At 40.4% G+C, this 15267-nt stretch overlaps 1 protein-coding gene across 1 annotated transcript; it reads left to right on the top strand.

The window, feature by feature from the left end:
- The first annotated feature begins 11109 nt into the window (after window positions 1-11109).
- Window positions 11110-12054, top strand: LOC121924434 (olfactory receptor 1361-like). Its single transcript, XM_042455909.1, has one exon. It carries the CDS (start codon window positions 11119-11121, stop codon window positions 12052-12054), a length of 936 nt encoding a protein of 311 aa, XP_042311843.1. The 5' UTR covers window positions 11110-11118.
- Window positions 12055-15267: the final 3213 nt, after the last annotated feature.

Genomic DNA, 15267 nt, shown 5'->3' with positions numbered 1-15267 from the left:
ATAATAATAATAATAATAATAATAATAATAATAATAATAATAATAATTTCATCACCGTAAATGCCAGAAAAGGATGCGATTGTCATGCATTATTTTATGACTTTTAAAAGCAATTCAGAGCTGTCTCTGAATTCCTTGCAAAAGCATGTATCGTTTTGCCAACTGCCTAATTGACAAAAGCAACAAATGTAACATTCGATTGTAACATTCGCATTTTAGCATGGATTCTCCAAGGAAAAAAGTGCCCTATTATTGTTCCCTTTCACTTTTATTAGCTGACTTCCAGCAAAAGGATACTGTTGCAAAGGGCAAATACACACACACACACACACACACACACACACACATTCCTCAGCAAAAAACACAACAAAATTTGCGCTCATTTTGTATATATTTAATAATAAAAATAAAGGGGGGGGGGAGAAAGAAATACTGCATTTGCAGTCCAAAAGCCACCTGATTTGCCCTTTTGCCTTCTGTCACCTGTTGCATCCAGATTCCCCTTTTTCCTTTGGCTCTTTCCTTCTCCCCCTCCCCTCCGCTAAATAGGACCCTAGAGATGGGGGGGAACCCCCTCGCTCCCCCGGAAGCACAAAGGTCAGGATGCCACCAAAGCCTCCAAAGGGCATGCACAAATATGTTGATGCGAAATGTGAAAGACAAAAGGAACGCGCTGGTGTAGTAGACAGTTCCGCTATGCATGGTTTCACATCACGCAAATCGCAACTTTCACGCAATTGTAGCGCTAACATAATGTTACGGGGGAATGACAGAAAAGAAACCAATGTGGTAAGACATCACGCGAAACAGTAATTTCGCAACGTTCTTTACACTTCCTTAGTGCAATTGCAGGGTCCAAAACTTGAGTCTGATAAACTCCCTTGTCAAGGATCTCTGGGTGCATTTACACTGTAGAAATAATGCAGTTTGACACCACTTTAAGTGCTGTAGCTCCATCTTATGGAATCCTGTAGTTTCGTGAGGTCTTTAGCCTTCTCTCCCAAAGAGTAATACAGTTCCCAGGATTCTGCAGGATGGAACCATAGCAGTCAAAGTGGTGACAAACTGCATTATTTCTACAGTGTAGATGCACCCTCTCTCTTGCTTGTGCATTTAGGCCTTCTCTTTTTTACCTCCACTAAGGAAGAGTACTAACCAGGCATGCTAGAAAGAGTCCAATGGCAGATTGGAGCTGAAGGGATGTCTGGTTTGGATAACATATTACTTTCCAGAAGAATCCCACCAATTTTTCTGAAGGCAAAACTGTCAGTTTTCCTAATGAAAGGCTATGACCATGGATCTCCAACTAATATATTTAGTTTGTCTCTGAGACCAAAGATCCAAATCTCTCATTTCATAGGAAAATTAATACACTAGGGAACACAACTGACAATTTGATACCTTTTATACTGGTGCCCCGCCTTCCAAATTTCCAGAAAAATCAAGCTCTTCACTTTGACACCACTTACTCCATATAGGTCCAAAACCCACTGCAGAAATAATATAGTTTGAGACCACTTTAACTGCCCTAGCTCAGTGCTAGGAAATTCTGGGAACTGTAATTTATTGTGATACCACAGGGCTTTGACATAGAAGGCTTACTGTCTCACAAAACTACACTTCCCAGAATTTCCTAGCATTGAGCCAGGGCAGTTAAAGCGGTCTCAAACTGGGTTGTTTCTGCAGTGTGTTTTGGATGATAGACACTGGCAAGAGTTTCTACATTATCTGTAATACTGAGGCTATATTTAAACTGTTTTATTAGTTAGTACCCACTTTTAAGTATTGCTTTATCTCCTCTTTCTGGTCACTTTTGTAGTTTCTCCATAGGCTGGCAGTTATGGATTTGTAATCTAGAGTTTTTGTAACCTAGATCTGTAACTCTGTTTCTATTTCCTTTCATACTACTGATGTCTTATGGGAGTTGCTCCTCACAGAGCAATGTCCTTGTCCTTCGTACTCAGCAGAACTTACACTGTTTGTTGTTGTTATTGTTGTTGTAGTGCACCTTCAAGTAGTTTCTGACTTGTGGTGACCCTAAGACAAACCTATCTTAAGGTTTTCTTGGCAAGATTTGTTCAGAGATTTGCTGAGGCTGGAAGTAAGTGAGTTTTATGGTGAATGGGAAATCTAACCCTGATCTCCAGAGTCATAGTCCAGTGCTCAAACCAGTACGCCATGCTGGCTGCTAGTGTAAAAACAATTGGGCAGGAGCCTCCAGTTTTCAAAAGGACATCTAAGTGCAGTTCCTAGTGCAGCCACTAACCACACATCTCTCTCTCTCTCTCAATTTCGACGAATATAAAGCTGATCTTTCCATACCTTCTAATGTTTCACAATATCAGAACATGGTCAAGATGGCCATAATTATTAGTGAGGAAGAACACAGAAGCTAGCAGAGGCCAGGGTCATTTCTATTGGGGGGTGCAGGGGATATGGACCAAACTGGGTGACATCTCAGAAGGGAGTGTCTCCTGGTGCACTTGTGGGAAGGGATTGCCTTCTGGTGTGTACTTCTGCATCTCTCCATGGATAGACTGGGCCTCCCAGAGACTGAAAGATGACCAGGAGGTAACCTAGAAGAGGCTAGGGCATCATCAGCATGCCGTGATGAATTCCTGGAGGCCACTCTCTTTGCTGAAAGGTGCCTGGACCACTTTGGGAGATGCAAACAAGGCTAGTAGACTGAAATGTTGGGCATCCCAGTCCACCTCCCTGTCAGAGTCAAGGATGCTGGCCTCTCTTCCTCAGCATCCTCTTCTACGCCTCTGGGACCACTGTCCTTGCTGGGGTGTGCAAGGCAACTGTGGTGATGACATCATGAGTTACTCCACTGGGTTGACACCAATCCTAGTGATGCCTCTGGGAGAGGCCACGACAGCTTGCATTTTCCTACTGGGAAGGGCAATAGTCCACCCTTTCTCTCTTCTGCCCCCCACTAAGTTAACTGAGTGCAAACTACTTCTGCATTTTGGTCTCAAGTTTGTAGCAACTGAAGTAAACTGAGAACAAGGGAGGAAAGTGGGAGAAGGATACTACATGGAGAAGTTGGCAAAGTGGCTGAAATGCAACAGGACTTATGCACAGTGGGACTAATTCCTTGAGCAATGTTCTGGGATTCTGGGAGCCAAAGTCCAAAACACCTGGAAGGCCAGAGTAAGGGAATCTGATCTAGGGAGCGCTGATGCAGATCTGTTGAGTATGATTCACATTAGGACAGTTTTTCCAGTGTCCTGTGACACATCTTCACAATTGGCTAACAGAGTAACTCAGTGCCCCTGTTATGCAGCTAAGTATATGTAATGTTACACAATGTAGACTGTGATAAATGATTCTGGCCAATTTTGATTAGTGTTCCTCGTGGTCAGCAACAGAACCTGTTGGCATTTCATTCCTCCTTTCATTTTTACTTCCTTTCCATAACGCACTATAACTTCCCTCCCTTTTTCTGAGTGCAGCAATCATCACAATCACAACAAACCTAAAGTTGGAGATAAATGTCCTCACACAGCCAGCAACTGAGCAGTGGAAGGAGCTGGTGGACACAGGATGGCAGGTGGTGAAATACCACTAGATGGCAGCAAACGGCCATGCTATTTGTTGCTACATGTTGTTAATGTGGTTGGGGGAAGGGAGGGTGTTTGGGGTTGTAGGTGTTAAACCTAGGGTAGATATAGAGTGAAGTAACTATAGCTATTCAGTTGAGTAACTAATTATAACTACTTATGAGTAATTCCAATAGTTAAATAACTATAGTTATGTAGTTAAGTAACTTTTGTTAAAAGTTAGTTATTCAAATAGTTAGTTATTCAAATAGTTACAAGTAATTACTACAGTTAGGTAACTTTGGTTATAAGTAGTTTGGTATATGTTACATACTTCCAAAAAGCCAACTTGTATTTTGCCTTTTTCAACAAGGGACCATTCTTTTTATTTTTGAATTCATGTTTTTTTAGAATTGCATCTAGAGTGAAGTAACTATAGTTATACAATTAAGTAATTAGTTGTAACTACTTATGAGTAATTCTAGTAGTAGTTAATTAACTATTTAAAGTAGTTAAATAACTATAATTATGTTGTTCAGTAACTATAGTTATGTAATTAGGTAACTTTGTTAAGTAGTTATATAAATAGTTACAAGGAGTTACTACAGTTAGGTAACTTTAGCTATAAATAGTTTGGTATTTTTTATATTACTATACTATACAGTTGGCCCTTCCCTTACTTGGGGGATCCGTTCCCTGCTGCATAAAGGAAATACCGCATAAACTCAAACTTGTTTGCACAGTGTGCACGTGGCACACCACAAAACGTGCGCTATGTGCATACATGCGTATGCTGGAAGCCGTGTATAGCATGCCCACATATGACGCGGGCGCACTGTAGTTTTAGGTTTATTTTTCCCTTTTTTTCCCTACTTCTTAATCTAGGATATCAGCATCCACGGTTTTGTAAAAGCAAACCTTGAAGTCCAGTAGATTCCAAGCGTGCAATCCCTTCTGATTTTCATTTTTATACTTACAGTCCCCCAAAACCACATTTGCATCATCCAGTTTGTTCAGTCTAAAGCCAGCACCAAAATTTAAGTGACATGCTGGGAAACATTAAGAATAATGAAGTTACAGTTGTAATACATAATACAGGAAATACAGGGAAAGGAAGAAATAAAAAGAGGCAATACACAGAAGATTTATGCAGAAGATTTATACAAGAGAAATGAGGGAACGGATGTTGTTTTATTTTAGAATTAGATCTAGAGTGAATAGCTATGCAGTCAAGTAACTAGTTGTAACTATTAATGAGTTACTCATTATTAAGTAGTTAAATATGATAGTTATGTTGTTCAGTAACTATAGTTATGTAATTACACAACTATTGTTAAGTAGTTATTTAATTAGTTACAGGTAATTACCATTGTTAGTATCACTATAATATAGTTATAGGTTTATTTTTTCCATTTTATTCCTACTTCCTAACCGAGGATATAAGCATTCACAGTTTAGAAAAAGCAGACCTTGAAGTATGTAAAAATATCAAACTACTTATAACGAAAGTTACCTAACTGTAATAATTACTTGTAACTATTTGAATAACTACTTAACAAAAGTTACTTTACATAACTATAGTTACAAATCTATATAACTATAGTTACTTAACTATTTAAAATGGTTATTAACTACTGGAATTACTCATAAGTAGTGAAAACTAGGTACTCCACTGTATAGCTTCACTCTAGAGCCAATTCTAAAAAAAACCATGAAGGCAAAAATAAAAAGAACGGTTCCTCGTTGAAAAAAGCAAAATCCAAGTTGGCTTTTTGGACGTTATTTAGCTATATTTGAACAGGCAAAGAACTAGTTATAAGTAGTTTAACTAATTAACTAGTTAGGAAGCTATATAGTGATAGTGATAGTTTTACAGTTATACCAGGTACAATCTCTACAATTGAAATCTTTGCTGAAGTCTATGAAATATTAGTTTAGTGCTACTGTCTATGAAACATGAGTTTATTACTATAGTTTTTTGTGGGTTTTTCAGGCTATGTGGCCATGTTCCAGAAACGTTTCTTCCTGACATTCTGCAGGTTATGCTTCCTCACCACTTTGCCTATTCTGTCTGTGACTCCTTTGATGTATGGCAAAAATACCTTCCTTTTGGGTGGCTGCTTGTCTTAACTTCTCTGGGTTTTTCTGGACACAACCATTTATTGCAGGGGTTGCATTCCACAATCAGTGCATTGCCATTTAACAGAAGGATTGCATCCTGCAGTCATTACATAACAGTGCATGTGGAGATTTATGTTATATAACCCTATGTGATAATTCAGCTGAGATGGTTGCAAATGCAAACTCAGAGGTTATTGGTCATTCCAAAATGTGAGTGCTGAGTTTTGGTACGGATCTAACCTGGGGAGGTGTGTGTGTGTGAATCCAAGACCCAGGCTAAGGAACATTAGTATCTGGTGGCTTCCAGGTCAGAGGAGGGATGTGAATCTGTCTGAGGATCACTTTCTTAGCATCTTGGATAGCTCTAAAACTGAAATCTCCACTGCCTTCTAGAGGCACAAGACACCTCTTCTCTGAATGGCATTTTATTGGTGCAAGGACAAACAGAACCAGTAACATATGAAACTTCAGTAACAGTCAGCTCCTCTGGCATGCAAAATAGCAGCTCACAATACGCAGAAGCCAGGTAATAATTCGGTCTCAAATTGCTTGCTCTCCTCTTTCCATTTCAACATCAGCACCTTGGAGAGTTCCCAGCCATTAGTCACAAACCTCCTCACCCATTTTAAAAATGATGGTGGCTGGAAGAACCAAACAAAGCCACCTGTGGCTGCATCTGCACTAAAGAATTAATGCAGTTTGTCACCTGTTTGATTGCCATGGTTCAGTGCTATGGAATTCTGGGGTTTGCAGTTTTGTTTAGCCCTCTCTATCAGAGAGCTCTGGTGCCACAACAAATTACAAATCACAGGTTTCCATAGGATGGAGCCATGATAGTAAAGCTGTGTCAAACTGCATTATTTCTGCAGTGCGGATACAGCCTGAGTTCCTCTCGACTGATCTGTCTAGCTTCTTCAATTGGAGATTTCCCCTGTGGCTCTTTCTCTGTTCCTCACCTTGCCTAGTAATATTCTATTGGGCTTGAACGTATGGAAGAATCCACATCATTTCCCCCTTGGAAACCTTCTGAGTGGCCTTGGACCAGTCACATTCTCTCAGCCCCAGAAAACCCCATGATAGAATTGTCATAGGGTTTCCATAAGTCAGATATGACTTGAAGGCACATGACAACAACTACAAGACTAAGTAAATTATAACTTGGGCAGGGGATCATGCAGCCCTCAAGATGCAGTTGGACTCAGCTTCCTTAGCCAGGATAGCCAATGGTGAAGAATGCTATTTGCAGTCCTCCAACATCTGGAGGGCTGCATATTCCCACCTCAGATTTTAAAAATTGTGTCAGTCAGTCATTCGTTCAGGTGGTTCAGTGGCAAATGGTGGCTTCTATTTCAATGAGGCAGTGAATGAATTCCAGGTTTTAATTTAGGAGTTAAATGAGCTCCCCATGCTGCTGAACCCAAGCCCTAAATAGGTTCAGAACCGTTGGAAAATTTCAGCATTCTCTCTTCCCCCTCCCTTTGCTATTTAGAGCAAGTGGGATTTTTAGATAGCATTGCATTACCTACATGTCAATCTCTGCTACCTTCCCTCATTTAAAACCTCCCATTTGCATATTACTAGCACTGTAAAATACCTTTTGTAGCCCAGCTAACAAACCATGTGATTCAGGCCACTTCCTTTGGAAGGCTATTGTGCCTCCAAGTCATTTCCAACTTATGGCGACTGTAAGATGAACTGTTCATGGGCTCTTACTCTCACACCAAGAAATTCTTCTCTCCCTGTTGGGTTGCCATCTCATCCTACCACATCAGAAAGATGATGAGATGAAAGTTTTCTTTTTCCTGATCTATTCATTGATTAGTCAGGATGTAGGCTTCCTATGCATATGTAGATTCAAGACATTAGTAACTTGAATTACCCAACAAGAACCTTGGAAAGCTCCTGCAGAAAGCTAGCCAAAACTGAGAATGGATTCACTGACTCGGAGCCACCAGGCACCACTGATTTGAATTGAACCTCACTTTTCTTTCCCAAAATGAGACTTGGTCTATGCAGCTTTATGTAATTCATGACAATATTTGAGCTAAGAAATATATGACCTAAAGAAAAAAATACCTGGCCCCTTTTTCCTGATTTCCCCAAAGCAAACCTGCCATGGCTAACAAAGCAGTGCTAGTGCAAATGTAATGAACTCCCATGCAACATTCTGGAGCTGTTGAGTGTATTAGAATCCCTGTGGTATCTTTCCATTAGCCCAAGGGACAGGTAAGCTCCAGAGAGATAATTTTTATTATTGTATTTCTGTCTACCATACCATAGTGAGGAGGGACATTCACCAAATTATAGTCTTTCTTGCTTTGTTGCAGTCCAGAACACAAAGTCTTATTACCTCCAGCCATCCATTTCTTTCACATTTCTTTATCTTTCCACTGTTCTCACTTTCTCAGTCTCTTTTACAGACTCAACTTCCCAGTTCTGTTCTGCTGAGCCTATGCAATCTGTTCATCTTTTAGACTACCCTAAGCCACTCATAACAATTTTGATGGGCAAGGAAATAGTAGATATCAGGGTGTGAAATTAACACTCACACCAAGTCTACTTTCCATACTTCTTCCCCTTTAGTCTCTCCAGAGCTATGGATATTTGTCCTGTTGGTACTTAGAGACATCCACTTTCTTCCCTAGCTCTCAGACATGATCCAGTCTGCTCCTCCTCTTCACATATGGATGAAAAATGTTATCTGCTTAGACTGAAAGAGCAAAGGAACCATCTCCATTTGAGGTATGTAGTGGGTAACGTGACAAGTTGGGATGGAAAGGCTTAGTTCTGAATATCATGTAGAGGCATACAGAAGTGGAATACAACTTCATTATATTCAGAACTGATCAGAAGGTCTGTACTAAGGGTGGGGAATCTTGGCAAGTTTCTTTTGAGGCTGAGAGCGTATGACTTGTTGAAGGTTGTCCAGTGGGTTTCCATGACCAAGCTGGGAATTGGACCCTGGTCTCCAAAGTCACAGTCCAATGCTCAAACCACTACACCACACTGGCTCTCAGGAGAAGATTTATTCCTCCATAAATTTCACAATCCCTTATCATAGGTCATGTTGGGTGTTGTTAAATAGAGTTATTATCAAAAACATCTGGAGGGGCAAAGGTCCTTCACCCTAGGCTCAGAGTTACACCTCATTATCCATGAGGCTTTCATTAGTTTAAGTTGCCTTTGGGTCTCTTTTAGATTATTATATTAATTCCTAACTGATTTTAACATAATGTAAATGGTCAAAACCACAGCAGTTCTGAACCACTGAAGTAGAATCCTGCTGCTTCAAAAAGCTTGTTTCCAGTCTTGCTATAGGCTTGCAAGACACCCCAAAAAGCAAGCAGGAAGGCCTCTACACTTTTCACCTGTACAACTGATATTTGCAAGCATACTGCTCTGTTCATTGGCATTGCATTGATATCACAAACTGTCTCCCAGTACGTTGTGTGTACACATGGTTTCTTTTTTGTGTCCAGAAAATACAGCCAACTGGTTTCTTTGGATAGGTTCTAATATTATTACTATTATGGGAGAAGGAGAATAAATTTATTCATAATTGATTTTATGTGTATTTTGCCCTGTGATTTGATGTTATATGCTGGGAGATCTTTTAATTAATAAAGTAATATCAGGGATTTGGTCTCATCCAATAATACTGATTGGCAGCGTCAGCTTTGTTATCATTGTGTACCTTCAAGTAGTTTCCAAGTAATGGTGATTTTAAATTGAATTTCCCATGGGTTCTTCTTGGCTAGATTTGTTCTAAGGGGGTTTGCCTTTGCCTTCCTCTAAAACTGAGAGAATATGTCTTGCCCACAGTCATCCAGTGAGTTTCCATCGCCAAACTAGTATTTGAAACCTGGCCTCCAGAGTCATAGTCCAGTACTCAAATCACTACCCTAAGCTGGCTCCAGCGTAGGCTTTGCTTTTGGTTTATTAACTTTTTGAGCCAAGAGCTACTTTAAGCCCTGCCAATAGAAGGAAAACCCACTACCCTTGGATGGATCAGTGTTAAGATGCACTCACATGAATGGGTCTGTGTTGCGGTTCATTGGGCAGGCTTGTGTTAGGTTCACTATCCTGCTTACCCAGCCATTATTTGAAGAAAACTGTCAATGAGGTCATTTTCTGTGGAGGCTTTGGCAAAAGGACTGTGCTTGTAATGTCTGGTCCACTCAGGGCTTGAAAATACCAGTCATGCTGGATGGGGTCTTCTGGGAGTTATAGTGCAAAAAAGTATCTTATCCAAGCTCTGATATCTTCGAATGCTTGTTTGCTTGAGTTGTAGCTCTCGTTAAGTGCCGGGCTGTACAGACAGCTACATTCAGTGCCGGATCAGGGCCCCATGGCAACTACATCCCGCAGCCCCCATCTGGCCTTTCCATGGTGCAAAAAAGAGCAACAAAGATTGGCTCCTTTTATTGCTGCTTTGTTGAGGTTGTCAGAAGACACATTTATCTTTTTTATGGTATTAATAGAGAAAGCAAACCTGATTTGGGCCAGGGGTAGGCTTTCCCTCCCTCTTCTACTCAGTCCATCAGAGCAGCTGCTGGATAGCAAGAGGCTCAAAAGAGACTACTTCTCATTTCTCTTGTATTGTCATTACCAGAGAAAGAACCATGTTCTTGAAATTAAAACTTAGAAAGTTTACTTTAAAACAACAACAAAACTACACACTCCATATTCCGCTGACCAGCTCAACCACTGAAACAAAAAACAGAAATTCGCAAGGCTGGAAAGGGTCCTTATGCCACCATGCCTCAATGCAAACACATACATCACAAGAAAGGTAACCAAAGAAACAGAAAGTGAAAATGAGGCCTTTTGAACAGATCACTTTAAGTTATTTAAATTAGATTTTCAGATGATGTCAGGGGTTAACCTGGACAGAAAGTGGACTTCTGTGATTTTCACATGACGTAAAGGTTAATGAGCATTAACGCGTCATTAACCTGAACAGAAAGTAGACAAAGCTTGCTCTTTTTTAACTTCAGAAAATCCTGATTTTTGGTCTTGAAATTCTGTTGCTAAAGGAATCATTGGGGGGGGGGGGGGAGGAGTGGTGAAGACATCAACACCATCTCCTTCCTGTTTCATATCAGGCCATCTGTTGTAAAGTCAGACATATTTTATATTAAAAAAAGCCAACCCGCCCCTCTCATGCATCTGTTTACATGCCTTTTCTATTCCTCTTGTCTTTGTTATGGGAGTCAGACCCATTATTTTATATTTCAATTCAATTCAACTGTTGAATCAATTGTTCAGTGGTGAGTTGACATAAAAGTAAATGCAACTGATTCAATAGATGTACCCTAGTCAGGACTAAGCCTAGGATAGAAGCCAATCTTGTCATCATTTCTGAAGTTTCTAAGAAATCAGGCAGTGTCATGTTCTTCCTGCCCATCTGATGACTTACATTCTCTTCCCCACAGGTGTTTCTAAATGACACATGGACAATGTGAACCAAACCAGAACATCTGGATTTGTCCTCCTCGGATTGTCTACCAAAACAGGAAATCAGGGGATTCTCTTCGTCCTCTTCATGTTCATCTATCTGCTCACCCTGCTGGGAAACTTGATGATCATCCTCCTCATTCGAACTGATTCCCGACTCCTCCATACCCCCATGTACTTCTTTCTCAGCCACCTTTCCTTGGCAGATATTGGGTTTGTTTCTACCACTGTGCCCAAAGCTCTGGAGAACATACTGTCACACACAAAATCTATCACCTACTGGGGCTGCCTCACCCAAATGTATTTCTTTGTGGCCTTTGGCATCACAGACAGCTTCCTCCTTGCCTCCATGGCATATGACCGCTATGTAGCCATCTGCCACCCACTGCGCTATTCTGCCCTCATGAGTCACAAGCATTGCCTCCTACTGGTTATGGGCTCTTGGATCCTGGCTCATTTCCACTCACTGGTCCACACACTCCTGATGGCCCAGCTCTCCTTTTGTGCCTCCAGGGAGGTTCCACACTTCTTTTGTGATATCCAGCCCCTGTTGCGCCTCTCTTGCTCCTCAACTCAACCCAATGAGCTCCTGGCCTTCACTGAGGGCTCTTTAATTATTATGGGACCTTTCCTTTTTATTATGACCTCATATATACTCATCCTGGTGGCCATCTTGAAGATACCTTCAGCTGCTGGGAAGCGCAAGGCCTTCTCAACATGTGGCTCTCACTTGGGGGCAGTATCTTTGTTCTATGGCAGTGTGATTGCTGTCTACATCCGGCCCTCCTCAACCTACAGTGCTGCAAAGGACCAGGTTGTGGCAGTCATCTACACCATGGTCATCCCTATGCTCAACCCTTTCATCTACAGCCTGAGGAATGAGGATGTGGTGGGAGCAATGAAGAGGATTATAGAGAGACAAAGGAAATAGGGACATTTTGGTGTATTGTACCTTTGTTGTTGTTAGAATAATAGAATTGTAGAATTAGAAGAGACCACAAGGACCATGCAGAAACTCACAATCAAAGCACTCCCAACAGATGGCTTTATTTTTTTAAAATAATTTTTATTAATAAAACAAAAACATAGTAACAAAAACAAACAATACCAAGTAGTATATACAACAAACAAAACAATCATACTTAATCACACAGAATATATAAGAGGAAACCTATCTAAGAGTACTCACCCTTACCTTAGCCTTCGACTTATCTTCCTTCCTTAAACTTTCTTACTTCTTACTTTCTCTACCCCCACCTCCTAGACTAGCCTTGATACTTAAAACAACCTACTTTAACCCTCTACACTTTCTTCTCACCTCACCTATTCCTAAATATCTTCTTCTTCGTTTCCTCTTCCTACTATTCTTCCCAAGTTCATTCTACCATTCGTAGACAGATTTGCCAACATACAACATTAAAAAAAAAATGACTTCCTGTCACCAGTATCTGTTCTATTTTTGATTGACATGCCTTTCTTAAAATACAAAGATATAGCAATCTAGACCCACCTACCCTACATCAACTGAAATGTTTAAGTTGTTTATCAAACATAATGCATTATACACTTATAGTTAGAGACAAAAACAATATTTATATATTCCTCTCATATATAACATAATGCAATGTTACCCCATTTGGATTCAAAAAATTTATAAAATCTTCCCCAATCATCATTAACCTTGCTTTTAGAGTTATCCTTCAGGATTTGAGTCAGTTTATCCATTTCTATTCCTTCATATATCTTAAATATCCATTCTTCCATAGAAGGATTGGACTGGTTTTTCCAGTGCTGCGCATAACAGATTCTTGCTGTTACCACCAAGTAGAATAACAGTTTTTCCTCTCTCCCCTTAATTTCTTCTTCAAAAATCCCTAGCAAGAAACATTCGGGATTATGTTTTATTACCTTGCCCATAATTAAATTAATTTGGTCACTGATCAAGTTCCAATATTCTCTGGCAAATTTGCAGGTCCACCAACAATGGTAGAAAGACCCAACTTCGGTTTTACACTTCCAACATTTATTATTTGAGTTTTTGGACATTTTCGCCAATTTAGCCGGGGTTAGATACCATCTAAAGAACATTTTATAAAAGTTTTCACGTAAATTCTGGGAGACCGTAAATTTGAAATTGTTCCTCCATGTTTTTTCCCATTGGTTTAAATTTATAGGGTGCCCAATATTATTAGCCCATGTGATCATTTGTTGCTTCACGACTTCTTCTTCCAGGTCCCAACTTAGCAGCAATTTATATAGCTTCCCTATCACATTTTTGGTGTTGTCTATCATACATTGAATTAGTTCTGACTTATCTCGAGGTGGAGCAAATCCAAATTCCTTTTTATCATCTTTAAATTGTTCTTATAATTGCTTGTAAACAAACCAGTTTATGTTCCACCCTTCTTTATTTAATTGATCTTTAGATTTTAGAAAGAAATCCGATTTACTAGTGTCGATGATGTCATTATACCTAATTCAGTCTCCTTCTTTATACATCTCTTTTCTATAGAAAGCTTCCTGTGGCGAAGTCCAACCAGGTATTTTCGGGATTATTCTCTTTTTATATCTATTCCAGACCTTAATTAGTGAACCTCTTACACAATGTGATCCGAATGATTTATTCTGTTGCCCTTTCCCATAAATCAAGTATGCATGCCACCCAAAGGGTATTCCGTCCGCTTCTACATCTAACAATGAATTATTTTCTAAAGTAATCCAATCCTTAGTCCATAACAGGCAACATGCTTCGTAGTAGATTTTTAAGTTTGGTAGGTTTAAACCGCCCCTTTCTTTTACATCTTGTAGTAGTTTAAATTTAATTCTTGGTTTTCCCCCTTTCCAAACAAATTTGGATAAATCTTTCTGCCATTCATTAAAGCATTTATTGGGGATTTTAATGGGCAAAGTTTGGAACAGATATAGCATTTTGGGCAGTACCATCATCTTTATAGTCGCGATCCTTCCCATCATGGAAAGCTGCAGTTTGTTCCATTTGGCTTTGTTTAAAGATCTCCAAAGAAGGAGACTCCATTACACTCCGAGGGAGTCTGTTCCACTGTCAAACAGCTGTTCCTGTCAGGAAATTCCTCCTCATATTTAGGTGGAATCTCTTTTCCTATAATTTGAATCCATTGCTCTGGTTCTGTTTTCTGCTTTCTGGTACAACCAGAAACACTGAGATGTTGAGCCTGAATCCAACAGAGGCCCCTTTCACACTAGCACTGTTGCCCTGGGTAGATTCGGACAGACCTGGTCCTTCAAGACCCAAATATGTCTGGTATGAAGTTTCCACTAACCTTTACCCTGATCAAACATTCCCAGTGCAATTTAACATGCCAGTTGTTCAAAAGGAGCTATTTAAGATGGAACCTCCTCTTCAATTGTGTCAGATCTTTCCTGGGATCTTTTATTTTGGGGCCCGTCAATCAAACTCATTTCTGCTTTCGTCAGCGCTGACGTATCACAAGATGGAGCCCCCTTGTTGGTTGCAAACGAACATACCCAGGTTTTGTTTTGTTTTTTGGTGTGACAGAAGATGTGCATGCGCTGTCAAGATCGATTTTTGGAAATGTAAGATGCAACACTGGATGCATTGTCGCCATTTCTGTAAAGAACTCCACGTGGACAGAGAAAGATGGATCCCTTGTGCCAGCTTCTTCTGCATGCCATCCTGAACCAATACCAGGTGTTCCTCAGGATTATTACCACTTCTCTTGCACTTATTCAATGAAGGCAGAGGTTTAACAGGCAGCTTCAGGCACTGCACATTACAGATTCTGTGCTAAGTTCAAGGAGGAGAAGGAGGAGATGGCTCCATTGCAGGGTGAGAGGCCTTGTGTTGGAAAGCCATGGCCAGGGGCAAGATCAGGCTGCTGCGGAAATAATAGTTTGTCTTTTGTGCCAGCCTATGGCCAGGACGTGGTGAGTGTACCCACATGAAACTGACTTTTGGCCAAAGCTCATGTGTTTCGTGTGGTCCGAGATGAGGATGCCTAGAAGGCTTTTCCTGATGTTGGTAGAGCAGCTGCGCTCGGAGATCTCCAGGAAGGACACTCGGCTGCATGCTGCCATACCGGTGGAGATTCTGCCTGATTCTGACTAGACCAAAGTGGGAGTGCCCAAAGGGGGATATTTATGGGGT

The sequence above is a fragment of the Sceloporus undulatus genome, chromosome 2, assembly GCF_019175285.1.
Source record: "Sceloporus undulatus isolate JIND9_A2432 ecotype Alabama chromosome 2, SceUnd_v1.1, whole genome shotgun sequence".
In the NCBI taxonomy this organism is placed as follows: domain Eukaryota; kingdom Metazoa; phylum Chordata; class Lepidosauria; order Squamata; family Phrynosomatidae; genus Sceloporus; species Sceloporus undulatus.
Note: the sequence above shows the minus strand (reverse complement) of the source record. Positions and strands in the feature narration are given on the sequence as shown.